This window comes from Aulostomus chinensis, chromosome 12, assembly GCF_037954235.1.
Source record: "Aulostomus chinensis isolate RoL2024-O1b breed Wild chromosome 12, RoL_Achi_v1.0, whole genome shotgun sequence".
Classification (NCBI taxonomy): Eukaryota; Metazoa; Chordata; class Actinopteri; order Syngnathiformes; family Aulostomidae; genus Aulostomus; species Aulostomus chinensis.
Window position 1 is genome coordinate 4,293,467 of NC_141331.1, and position 13,096 is coordinate 4,306,562.

Below are 13,096 nucleotides of genomic sequence, written 5' to 3' on the forward strand. Positions count from 1 at the left end.
TCGATGGTAATACCTTCCCGGTCCGTGCCGAGCTTGCAGCAGACAGAGAGCCATTAGATGTCAGCGATGCTAAACTGAATTTATGAAAGATGTCAGCTTACCACACTTCTCCACATGCACTTAAAATCACGAGGGTCACAGGGATGCCCCTGAGCACTACAGCTAACCCTAAAAACTCCTCACAGATGGAGTGCACATTAGCAACCTGCCCAACATGGGCCTTATTATTATTTCCTGTAGATGTAAACAGACACGAAGGGGAAGGGCGCAAAGATGGATCAGGGTTTTTCAAAGTACCGACAAAAAAAATTTAAGAAAGAACCAGGAAAGATAAAAATCTAAAAATATGAGCTGTGATTTAGAATGACAGGAAGAATACCTTCAAGTGTGGAGTTCGCCCGTTTTCTCAGGAACTGATATCTTTCCCCTCACTTTCATGTGCCCCTGTGATGACTTCCTGTCACGGTGACCTTTGACCGCCAACATTTCAGTTCATCTTTGAATCCCAGTGGACTTCAGTCACACCTTAGGAGGAACTGCCTGAAGGAACTCCGGAGATATCAGATATGTTTAATGTGAGGTGGCAGTGAGCTCGACCTCTCACAGCAAAAATCTTTTCAGTTCATCTTTGAGTCCCAGTGAATCGTCGTCTTTTTTTTCTTTTTTTTTTGCAAATTTGGAGCAAAGCCCTGGAGACATTCTGGAGACACTGAATTTTAGATTTAGGAATAGGACGGACGGACCACAACACACCCCCGGTCTACAGCTGTTGCCGCATAACAAAACCTGCTTTTTTGGAACATTTCCCTGCTGCCAAACAAAAATTTAAAAAAACCAACAAAACGGTTTAAAAAAGTAATCTGCTTGGTGGAGGATTTGATCCAACTGTCATACATAGTAGTACATGAATCATAGAAATCTGTCCAATTCACGTTAAACAATATGTGCTTGAAACATCGATTTAGGCTCTTCTGTTCATAATGGAGGAAGAACATAATGAACTCCTCCAGGACTGAGGAAGACTCACCTCTAGTCAGGGTGGTGTTGGTGGCCAGAGGCTAGAAAAACCCTTGTGAGCATAAAGCAAAGGTCTAAACCCTGGAGTGGTCATTCATAATAGATGTCTTCCAGAGGACTTCTCTGTATCCATATGGTTCAGCTGGAGCTTTTAAAGGCCTTTACAAAACACTCTTCTACATTAACAAGAGAGAAGATGTAAAAGGGCAGAGCCTGGCTGGAGTCAAGTGTACATAACATCCACACATCTGGACATCAACACACACTCGGTGCTACTGACATCCAACCTAGCATGGTGAACACTGAGCGACACGGAAACCCCGATCGCATACAAATGTAGTGCTCGATTTTAAATCTCCTGAGAATCAGAGGTACCACTTGGTGTGGATCCTGAACATCAGCTCAGTCAAGCCAAGTGATGTCTGTTTGGACAGGCATCTGAGATAATCTACAGTTTGAGTTGAACGCCTTGGTGGAGCGGGAGGTTACAGCTCCTCCAACACGGTATGGCGACGGATATTTGGCCTAATTAATGGGACATATGGCAGTGTCTCCCCACCAACAGTTGCTCTCGACTGAATTGCTGGAATCGGTGTCTGTGCTTGTGGCGCCGGAGTTCAACTTTGAACCCCTGACAAATTTAAAACATATATTTGCACCACTGGACAATTGCAAGGAGTCTTTGACAAATCTGAATTTTCATTGAACGAGAGGCACCAACGCAAGGAGCTATTAAATAGTCTTCCTATTCGATCAAAAGAGAACCGGTTTCCTGGTATGATTGGGTGATGTTTTTCTGCCTTTTCAAAAAAAAAAAAAAAAAGGAAATGGATAAAATTGAAGATAGAACCACCTCAGACAAATAACAAGGCGAATCATGTGACAGACCAACTGACTCCGCAGCACAGAAATTCCCGAACTTTGATTGCATTGTAAAATGAAGGAGCAAAATGTCCCATATTAGCAGGCCCCAAAGGAAATTACAACGTGTTCAAATGACAGTATTTCTTAGAACCCCCTCTCCATTTTTGCTGGTAATTGGCTACAGAACAATTTGTTTCCGGGCCATCTTCTTCTGCGCTGCATGCTACAGGCATCTTCTTCTTCTTCACGCTGCATGAACCACCATCTTCTGATGGAAAAACTCACAACATGACCCGGTTCACTTGCTTCAAACCACTCGACACAAACAGATGTACAGTAATTCGCACCTTTTCCGTTATTTATTTTTGCGACATTTTATTCAAATTAGGCAGATTTTCAACAAACCTAATGGGGGATGTAGCATTGACCAGGGAAGAACTAAGTACATTTTAGCTCAGATCTGTTTGACATAATTTTTAAAAATGGCTCGTTTTTCCTTCTATTTTACCACTGGTTTTTGCAGAGGTCACCTTGGCAGGGGGTATTTGCTCTGCGAGAGCCCTTAAGCTTAATTCATACCTGACCGTTTTTAACCTGTGCAGATTACTGCATGCCACAAAAGCTACTTTCATAGCAGATGGATAAACAAAGAAAAAAAAATCAATAAAAATGAGCGAGCAAATTGCGCACATTGAATCCAATGCTCCAGATCAGAGAGGCTTCAAAAAACCCACCCGGCCAGCCATGGCAAAACACACAGGATCATATGCAAAATTCATAACCCGGTAAAATCTTTCTCCCCCTCACAACGCTCACACATGGACCAACCTGCGAGAGCTGTCAGTATAATGGCTTTGACTCAGACAAAGTAGGCTAAAACATTGCCTGCTCTGCTGGAAGACAAAAACACGTCTGGCTCTGAGTAATCGACTACACTTTGTAAGACCTGAATGTGAAGTGTGTGTAAGGTTGACGTGAAGGCCACCACCTCAGGCTATGTCTGTAGGTATAATTAGATATGGTTACACCGTCTAGTATTGCTTTATAACTCCAATCATTTTCACTGGATCAAATTCAATTCCACCCCTGCTCTTTGGTAGCTTCAGGTTTATTTTAGCAAGCCGCCTTAAATCTTTTTCCTGAATATATTATATGTTCTGACTGGATTTCCATTTTGGAAAATTATCCTGCAACTGTTAAGTGGATGAAAAATGGGAGAAATATCTGAGATTGTATTTCAGTTCATCTGCAGTTCAAGAGGAAGCATTTGGGAACATCCCCTGGGCCATGACTTTGACACGGTTGTTAATGTGGTTGTGAACCTGATGGTGGCGGCGCGGAAACGAAGCAGCTGCCGCTGACTCCAGCATACAACAAAATTGGCGCCAGGCAGGGAAACCCGTGCCAGGTCAGGGAGCATGTGTGGGTGGTAGGGGGGCTTGGAGGTACAATCTGGGGATCTGGCACCCAGACTTAAGGGCAATGTGGGCTCCCTGGTGAGTATGTGTGTACAAAACACATCTCTTACGGTAAAAAGTGCTGCAGGTGGTGAAGGTGGTCACTGTTGGGATTTTGTGTCAAAAATTCAGTCGAAGACGACATCAAGACTAAATCCAAGATCAGAGTACCAATTTTTTTATGGTCACTCTGATGTGATAAATCACTCGACTATGTTCACCTTTTCAGCTTAAAAATACACTTCTTTTTTTTTTTTTAAGCGAAGTCCCACAATATGTACAGGATATTATTGTGTAACTGCATTGTGGGTTAAAAAGAACTTGTGTAAAAAAAAAAAGAGAGAGAGCAACTGGGTTCGCTTGAATCGCTCCTGAGAGAAAGATGTAGTTAACGTGTCTTTACTACTCCTTCAAACCGCACCCTCGGAGAGACCCAGTGAGGAGGATCAAAACTACCCCCATCCTCCTCCTTGAATGATATATTTTTTACCTTTTTAACATTTATACACCCTCATTAAAAGGCGATTTTAAGTACATCCTTGGCTGGCTTTGAATCTGCCTGAAGCAAACCCAGTAGCTTCCTTTTTCCTCAGCTCCCTACTTCAATTTCTAGGGCACACACACAACCATTTGAGAAGTCGTCCATATGGCGCAGACACCACAGGAAATCCAGGTGATAGGTCTCCATCAGGTACAACTCCACTTATACGTGATAAAGACCTTTTCGGTCTAAACGTTGCATACTTTATAAAACTGTCTTTTGGAGCATCAAAACCAGTGTGAGGATAGCCACTCTTTTTTTTTTTGCCAGTCAGTAGAAGAACAGAAACATATCTTTCATGGAGAAAAACTGAATCTTGTGAAGCCAGCTTGGCTTATAGGGTATAAGACTGACAATGTACAACCCCCCCGCCAAAAAAAACAAAACAAAACAAAACTGCAGAAGACAAAGAAAAAGATTGCATCAAAAATTCAGTCTCTTACACAAACACATCAACAAAGCTCCATTGAGGAGGGAGGGAGGCATCAGGCCTGGCCGGCAAACAAGTGTCTTTGCATGGTCATGGTGACCTACAGACAACGTGTCCTCGGGAGCACAGCAGAGATTCAACAACAAGGCAGAAAAACAGGAGAATTACATCAGACAGTTTTATCAGTGCTCATTCTTCTCAAATGCTGTTGACAGTTAATTACATTCTTCTGAACTGTAAGATAAAGATATTGGAATCGAGAAGTAAACAAATCACTAAATACACTTCCTCCTGTGGGGTGTCAGAACTGCCAGGAGAAATTATGAGTGCTGATAAAATGCTAAACATCAAACTTGGGGAAGTAGATTTAAAATGACCACTTTGAAATGCTTCGACATTTTTTTTTTTTTGCTGTCAATCTGTCAACACAGATACATCTACCCTTTTATTTTAAAAAAAAAGCTAATTTTGTGGGAGCAGCAAAGTCGAGAGGTAAAGTTGTTTTTCAGAACAAACATCAGAATTTGGGAGAAATCTGACCTCAACGTTGCGGACTGACGGCTGGTGCCAAACAGGGCTGTTTAAATCTCAAAATCAGTGACCTCCTACGGACAGAATGGTGCAGAAAACTTAAATACCATCTCCATAGAGCTTCTGTGGCCAAAAATGCTTTGCTATTGAGGAATGAAGACAGTCCACAATATTTCAAGCAGACAGCAGCTAAGACAGTGTGATGTAGAAGGGAGTCTTGAGGGCGCAAGACAGCGCCTTATTAACGCATCTGATTAGCTTTCCACCAGTGGAGATCATTAGTAACCAATTGTGGGGGATTGTTTCTCGTATTGGCACTCACCTTGCCTCTAGGTCATTAGCTTGTTGAGAGATGCAACAACAACATGACATTGCTGTAGTGGTGTTACGACTCCAGCCTACGCACCAGACCCCTTTCTCATCTCCCCCAGGATTTTGCTCTGACTCGGCAAAGCATGGCCGCGCACCTGACGTCTGGATGGCTGCACTCAAATCCCAATGAACTGACTGACACGTATTGAATGGGCTGTTTTTCCTTACCGCAAACTTTTAACTGCAATAACTGGTTAAGGGTTAGTTAACAGCTGATCAGTTAAATACCGAATGGCCTTTGGTTGTTTTTTTCAGAAGTACCTTGGGAAGAGATCAAGGGCCCCATTTGAGCGAACTACAGCGCCAGGTGGTTGGTGGATGGGGCTGTGTGTGCCCCATGCATTCGAGGGTGCGTTCAGCCTCATTTTGCTTTTTAAAGAAGTCATAATCAGTGTGCAAAGAGGCAGTAATACACACCTAATTATTCATAGGTGTGTTGGGGGGGGGGGCATACCTGAAACCAATCAGGGTGCCTTGTGTCATTCCCTTTAAAGCCAAGGTTGCGACAGGACTCTCCTGCTATTTCAGTGGCGCACGCATTTCAACTCTGAAGAAATGGACCTCCTCGTTCACCAGGTGAAGGCAAGAGAACTTCTTGTGTTTTTATACGAAGCCGTTGGCGATAAAGAGGGCCTTGGAAGAGGTGGCGGCCAATGTTTTTACGTTTTCGGGCATCAGCAGAACTACAATGCGCTGCAGCACATCTGCTCGTCTGCTTGATGCGCCCTTTAAATAGCACTTCACGCATAATGCCATTGACCAAATAGCAATGTGCCGTGGTTGTGCCAGACTACACAGCAAAGACAGAGCGCAAGTTCATTTGCTTGTTAAAAGGCGAGGGCGTTTGGCCTGAAAACGCCATTTGCACTGGATTGGAAACTAGCAATGACACTTTGGCATTTTTTTTGCCAGTCAGGAGAAGTCTGATCAGTCTGGCTTGACTGAGAGCCAGCATACGCCACGCTTCAACAGGGCCCCTTGGAATAGGATCATTTAATACCAAGACTGGCATAGTCTGCTCATTTGAGCCTGTTTGGCTTTCGAGCCACTCAACTTGCTTCAAAGTCGGCCAGAATGTCAGCCTCATAGAGTAACGTTTGCCGCGCACTGCATGGGGGCATGACGACCAATCACATCCCAACCAATTGCTCCCGGCTTGCAAACAGCTGGATGAATAACAGACATGTCAAGTTTTGTCGTCATCATCCACTTGCACAGTGGAAGCAGAACCTCAAGCCCTCTCCTCAACTTTGATGCCTTTTTTCTCTCATTACCCCAAGAGGCACAAATCAACAGCAGCAACTTCTTACACTTAAACACATTCTTCACAGTGCAAAGCACAGTCTTTCAAAAAGATCTTTATTGACATATCGTCAATTGTCAGAATGGTCCACAGCCGTATTTTGTGAGCGCTAAGGCTGACAAACATTTCTTAAATTGTCGAGTGAATGCTCAGCTTTAGAAATGCAAAGCCATTACAGACAGCAAGCTTTTTACGTCCAAAACAACCATGAAAACATTCACTACAACAAACCTAATCAGACATTCATCACCCCAATGAGCATGCCCAATTTGATCATGAGTGGGGGGACTACTCTCTCCCTTTGCTACATCATCTGTCACTTCTGCTCCCTCTCGACTATTTCTCTAACCTCTTCTCCCAAATTGTCTTCCTCTCTCTCCCCCTCCCTCCTCTTCTCTCACCTTCCCCGCCTTTCTCCTCACTCCCTGCAGCGTCTGTGCTCTGACAGTTATGTGTGAGTGGAGCGTGGGCTGCTGTTAATTTGTGCAGAGTGGGAGAAAACTGTTTTGGCTTGTGGAGCAAAAGCTTAGTTTAGCCTATACAGTGGTATTTTCACAGGCACAAACACACACACACACACACACACACACACACAAAACCATACATGTTTGTCTTAAAGTCTTCACTCCCTCTCCTAATGTCACATGTGCATTCACAGATACAAACAGATGCTCCAACCCACATTCACATCTCTGAGTGGAAGTGACTCTGAAAGGTGCTGACTTCTGTTCCTCGATCAGTACCTCCTCCTGTGCCGAACGGAGTCAGCCTGATTAATATGCACACAAATCTGTCTCCATCACCAAGTCTTCCACATCATCCTCTTGCTCCCTCATTTTAAAATTTCTACTTACATTAGTCACTCATTTTGATTGACACTTTTGATCCTAAACTTTAAAAAAAAGCTTTTCTCTCACACACACAAATTTGTGCTAGTTCTCCGACGCCGGCTCCAGCTGTTGCTATGCTGGCTGCACAGAGTCGAAAATGTTTCTGTTGGTCTTGGCAGTTAATTAATTCCAACACATTTCATGAATGTGTACTAGAACACTGTACTGCATTTATGCCAATAAAACAAATGCTGTTGTCCTTTTTTGGCAGGCGTTTAAATATGCAGTTATTAATAGGGCTGAATCCAACTCTGAATTTCTCAATTCTTAATGTGATTCAGCACTTCAGTCTGTTGACTTCAGTACTGAACTATGTATTGACATGGAAAAATAATGTCCTCTAAGGATTTAGCTTCACATGGAGGATTTCTCCTCGTGTTTGTCGTCATGCAAATCATAGATGAGCTTGTTAGCGTTGCGAGTGTGCAATCTGTGTGATGAAAATTCATTTTAAATGTTACAAACGACTCACTTGAACATTTGGAGCAGTACTAGCTTGATTGATTTGTTTATGTTGCGTGAGCAAGCTGAACTCTGAAGTCCCCCTGAAGGCTTCAACAAGCATAAAGAAGCATTTAAAAACTATGAATATGTGCACAACTACAGAAACATGAGATCAACCCTGTCTAATTCCAAGAATATTGCATGTTTGTATGTGTTCTGTGTGTCTACGTCTGTTTGTGTGCACGCAGTTGCAAGTGTCAATATTGCGGGCAACAAAACATGCTATTAGCAGACTACGGCTCACAGTCTTGGCAAATGTACCTGTGACATCATTGCTGCATCAGCATTTCTTCACGCCACATGGGACAAACATAGCACATGTGGGTTGATGACATGGTGTTTATGGCATGATCATCCCACGTTCCTGTCAACAGGAGCATTCAGTTCCAACCAGAACGACTTGTTGCACGTGCACTTGTGCGCTGGCACGTGTTTGCAAATTCCACAAAAGGGTCATTCACTCAATTTGACATCGCCATGAGACCAGCTGATGGACTTTAATACATTCAAGTGTAAATGATAGGTTTGCTCCTAAACAAACAGTTACAGAGTGGATTCTTGAGCCAGTAAATCCTCCTCTGAGTTGCATTCACCTGAGGTTCATTTCAGGTCGGTAAAACAAAAAACGCATCCGTCTCTGCTCTAATGCTGGGCACCCACTGTACAGATAGTTCCAACTCCCACTCAAATCACACAATGTATGCTTCACTAAGCGTATTTCTGAAGGCTCTGGTCACCAGAGTCAGCACTGTATTAATACCAGCACTAGGAACATGTAATGGTTAGAGGCAAAATAAGCCTGTTCTGACCAAACAAGAGGACACGTGGAGAATTCACACCTCTGCCAAGGAAATACGACTCCATCAGACGTGGATTTAGCTATGGATCACTTCCAAATTATGTGATTAATCTCACTAGATGACGATTAGATAGTTCACTACATCATTATGAGCATTCAGTACCACTGGGTCGTCTTAAAACTTCATTTCTGTGGCTGCATCAATGTTCCATGGTTGTGACAAGACCCCGGTGACAAAATCAGACAGAGTGATTCATAAAACCATTCCAGACTGCCTCTGTGGTGGCTCCTGCAACAGCAGGTGTCTCCGGGTCCACATTTTCTCATGATGACACACAGACATGCTCACAAGGGGAATATTTAACAGCCCCACAGTATCACAGCTGCTCAAAATAACAATATAAACCAGTGGTTCTCAAACTTTTTCTGTCATTCCCCCCTTTGGAGGGAGAAAAATTGTCATCCCCCACGCCAAATTTTTTGACAAAATAGGCCATGTTTAACTTTATTGACCTGTTAAAAATTACCAACATTCCTTTAGTTTTTCAGAACTAGAAAAAATGAAATAAAATGTGTTTCATCCCTGTCAAATATCTCTCCATTTTAAAAACAGACCTGACAACAGTTGCTATGAAAGAGGTTTAAAGCGCGTTTTGGTTCCGCCGTAAAAAAAAATTCTGGGGGGGAACTCATGTTTGAACGTCGGAATTTTTTTCGCGGTGGAACCATAAACAAAGCGAAAGGTGAGGGGGGAAATAATAATGTTTGGACGTCGGGTGACTCGCACCCCCCCCCCCCCGGGACGCCTCCGCACGCCACACACTTTGAGAAACGCTGATATAAACCATAAATTGAAGTCCTACCCAAATGGTTGAGAGAAGTGGGTTTAAGTAGCTCCAGTGGTTGCTCGTTGCTCGTCAATCCACCTGTGAGAGAGCAAGAAGGCAGAGTTTAGATGTCTGTTGTCCCCTACCCCTGGTTAAATAGCTGCTCAACAGATTCAAACCTGCCCACGGCTCCCAGTTAGGGAAGAGTGAGAGCAACAGACAAGATTATAAAGGAAATTGGTTGTAAAGAGAGACAGAGAACAAGAGTGAGAGAAATCCAAGTCATACTTGTTTTTCATGAGGGAAATGGGGTGGGGGTCCCTCTCATGGCTTTAGGGGGAAAACACTCATGATTACTGTGGTTCTAAACATCCAAACCAGAGGCAGGAGTTTTCCACCATACGACGGCTTGGTGCTCAAGACTGAGGTGAGGATCCCACACTCTAAAACGCTCTGGGACAACTTTGACAGCTCAACTGAGTTGCTAGTTTGGCGCATTTAACAAACCACGAGTAAAACACTTCTGAGCTTCATTGAGGATTTTCTCCACGTAGTCACAAGACTTCAAGCAAATCTGCATCAATCACGTCTTTACAGAGCATTTTATCTAATTGCACTGCCTCTAAAATTGACTTGACATTTGGTGTGAACTCATGGGGAGCTTTAGTCACTCTGGGTCCTTCTCTAAGGAAGTCTTTGTCCATTTTTACCTCATTTGGATCTGAGTTATGATGTTAAAGGAATCAGGTCCACATGCCTCCATGGCTTTCACAAACACAGGCCCCCGTGTCACGGTTGAGCAGCCACATGTTGCTAATTATGAATGATTAGTGATTTTAAAAAAAAAAAAAGCTCATAACATTTAGAGATTGGGGTAAAAGAACCACAAATATTTAAAAATGTCCAGAGAGCAAGCTGAAGATTCTATCTGAACACTATCAAACTCCTCTCCTCTTGCTGCTTCTAAACCGAAGTCAGCTCTGGTAAATCTGTGCATTGTTTTGGAATCAGCTTTCTACCCCAGTTGAGGAAAACTGAACTCAGTATTAATGTGCTATAATATCCTTATATTTTGATTACACTGTGCACAAAGAGCAGATTATGATTAGCCTGCTAAACTGAACTGAACTGAAACAGCTCACTAACATGTAGAAAATAGAGCTTTTGGGTGACTTTTTTGGCTTAAACGACCCATGATTCCCTGGACATTTCGTTGAAATTATCATTTCAAACTTGCTTTCATTTGTCTGCTCTGTTGCCTGTTGTTCCAAGGGGAATTTGAATCAACCAGATTTGTATTCTCACCAGTGGGTAGCAAATGTTTACATGTGTTACCTGCATCGAGAGCTCTGAGGAGCTCCAACCACGGATCATATGTTTCCGTCCATCAGGCTGCAGTTTGCTGGGGTGTCAGTATGTCTAACTGTGTAGTAAAAGCAATAGTGACCGTTAACGTGCCAGAGACCTGGGTGCCGCCTTGGCAGAGAACTAGGCTAGTACGCTCTGGTTGAAATCGTTTGACCAAAGGGCGATCAAAGTCCTTCTTTTCCAGACCCTCCATCACCATTTTGAACAAGGTTTTCCAACCTCATACTGCACAGACAGTCTAGTTTTATGAAAAGACAGCAGTGAAACACTGTCTTTTTTGATTATAAGCTATTTTAAGATGTTCTTACCGTGAATATTTCTTACTTTGCCTGTAGATTAGTGTTAGCACAGAGCTTGGGAAAGAGTAAGATGAGGAAATGTATAAAACTTTGAAGAAAAAAAAATCAAAGACAGTCACACTTTTCAAACAGGAAATATGTTCTGCAAACATCTGTCGTCTGCAGCCATCAGTCCCAGAGGAGTCAGACCTGAGGAAAAGTGTTAAGGGAAGGAAAATGTGAGGAGACCATGCACCGTTTCACACATGAACGAGCAGCAGCAGCACATGGCGGCATACACACAAATACTACAGATTTTTTTGTTTTCTGGGTTGCTAGGCGCTATTTTCAGCCTAAGCAGACTGCTGCATGATTAATACATGATGTAAGGAGGGGCTGAATTAAATATTCATATCTTACACACAAACACACCAAATGCATAACGCTGGAATATTATATGGTAGGCAGAAACGGATTCCTTTGTTTCTGAAAATAAAGGAGAAGAGAAGAGAGGAGAAGAGAATTGCTCTGGTATTATTCGGAGTCTAGATGGACCTGCCATTTGTGTGTGTGTGTGTGTGTGTGTGTGTGTGTGCGTGCATGCATTTTGGCAGTGGCAGATGGCAGAAAGATGACACCAGAGCTTGACGGGCAATAGACAGGCCCCGCAACCACACACAAACACAATGGAAGAGTTGAGAGAGACACTAAGTATTCTGCATCTATATTTCAATTAATAATCCCCTCATGTCTCCTTTCACTACAGAAAATATCTCTCATGGAAACCAGGCAGGCTTACAGGTTGTCGGACGCCTGGAGAGGAAGACGGGTCAAGGGTCTTAGCACTCTGGAATGTAGGTGATCTCCTTGGAAACCATGAGAAACAAATATGTGAAAGGAGGGACAGAGAGAGTCTGCCTGTGCACAAAAAGGTAGATAAATGCAGACTAACATCTGGCCAATAAGTTGAGAATTTACTGCTAAGCAGGTTACACTGATTAATAAGATCATGGCAGAAAAAGCAATAGCAGCAGCAAACTAGTTTCTCTTCATTACATTGTCATTTTTCCAGCGTCTGTTAATAGCCTCTTACATCCTGACATAATGCTTAATTGAATTTTGCGGATGCATAGAGTTCATTTCTGTACACAAGCACAAGACACACTGGGGGATGCTGCGTGCACGCGGGAGCACTGGTGCTAAGGAATAAACTGTAAAACAAAACGCTGAGTACAATCCTTCATAAATGTGTTTGAAAAGCAAACACGTGCTGTTTTACTAAAGAACTGCAAATACAGGGTCAATCTTGGTGTGATGGTGAAACAGTCATTTATAAATGAAAATTTCACCTTACCATTGGTTGTTATTTTAAGTTCTGCAGCCCAAAATTGCAGAAAATGCTTTAACTTGCTGTCATTCTAAAGTTCTCTGCTTTTAATGCGGACCCCCATCACCTTCCATCTGACATGTCAAATACTAAAGCACAAACATCTCCGAATAAGCAAATAATTGGACCTTCTATTGTTAAAAAGATCACTATTCTTCTGCTTTCCAGTAGTCCAACACCAAGTGAAAAATAAAACACCTTGACACCAGCAAATGCTAACATTTAGTGGTGTCAAAGATTCAAGGCATTCCTTTGATAGCCTGAAAGCCTCCCGCCTCAACATCACTGCTGCTTCAGCCTGATTAAATAGTTCTTCTTTCGGCAGTACCGCTATGATCTAAAGTCGAGGCTGTGAAAACAGGCACAGTTCAAGAGACGAGACAGAGATTCCCAAGCACTCACAGCTCATTCTCCGCTGCAGACCGCTTTAATGGAAAGAAGAGCACTTGAAACAGCCAAGGGTTTCAGCGAGGAATCAAATGCTTACGGCAGACATTTTACATTTTTAGTTTTCAACACATTCTGCAA

General features: G+C 42.9%; 1 protein-coding gene across 3 annotated transcripts in view; it reads right to left on the bottom strand.

The window, feature by feature from the left end:
• hdac4 (histone deacetylase 4) overlaps positions 1-13,096 on the bottom strand; it is a 128,614-nt gene that overhangs the window by 81,773 nt on the left and 33,745 nt on the right. For 2 of the 3 annotated variants that reach the window (XM_086219718.1, XM_086219719.1), the window contains exon 4: positions 9,572-9,634. The exons of the other annotated variant lie outside the window; for it this stretch is intronic. In XM_086219718.1, the coding sequence (XP_086075844.1) occupies positions 9,572-9,634 (63 nt within the window). The remainder of the gene's footprint in view (positions 1-9,571; positions 9,635-13,096) is intronic. 3 annotated transcript variants of the gene reach the window in all.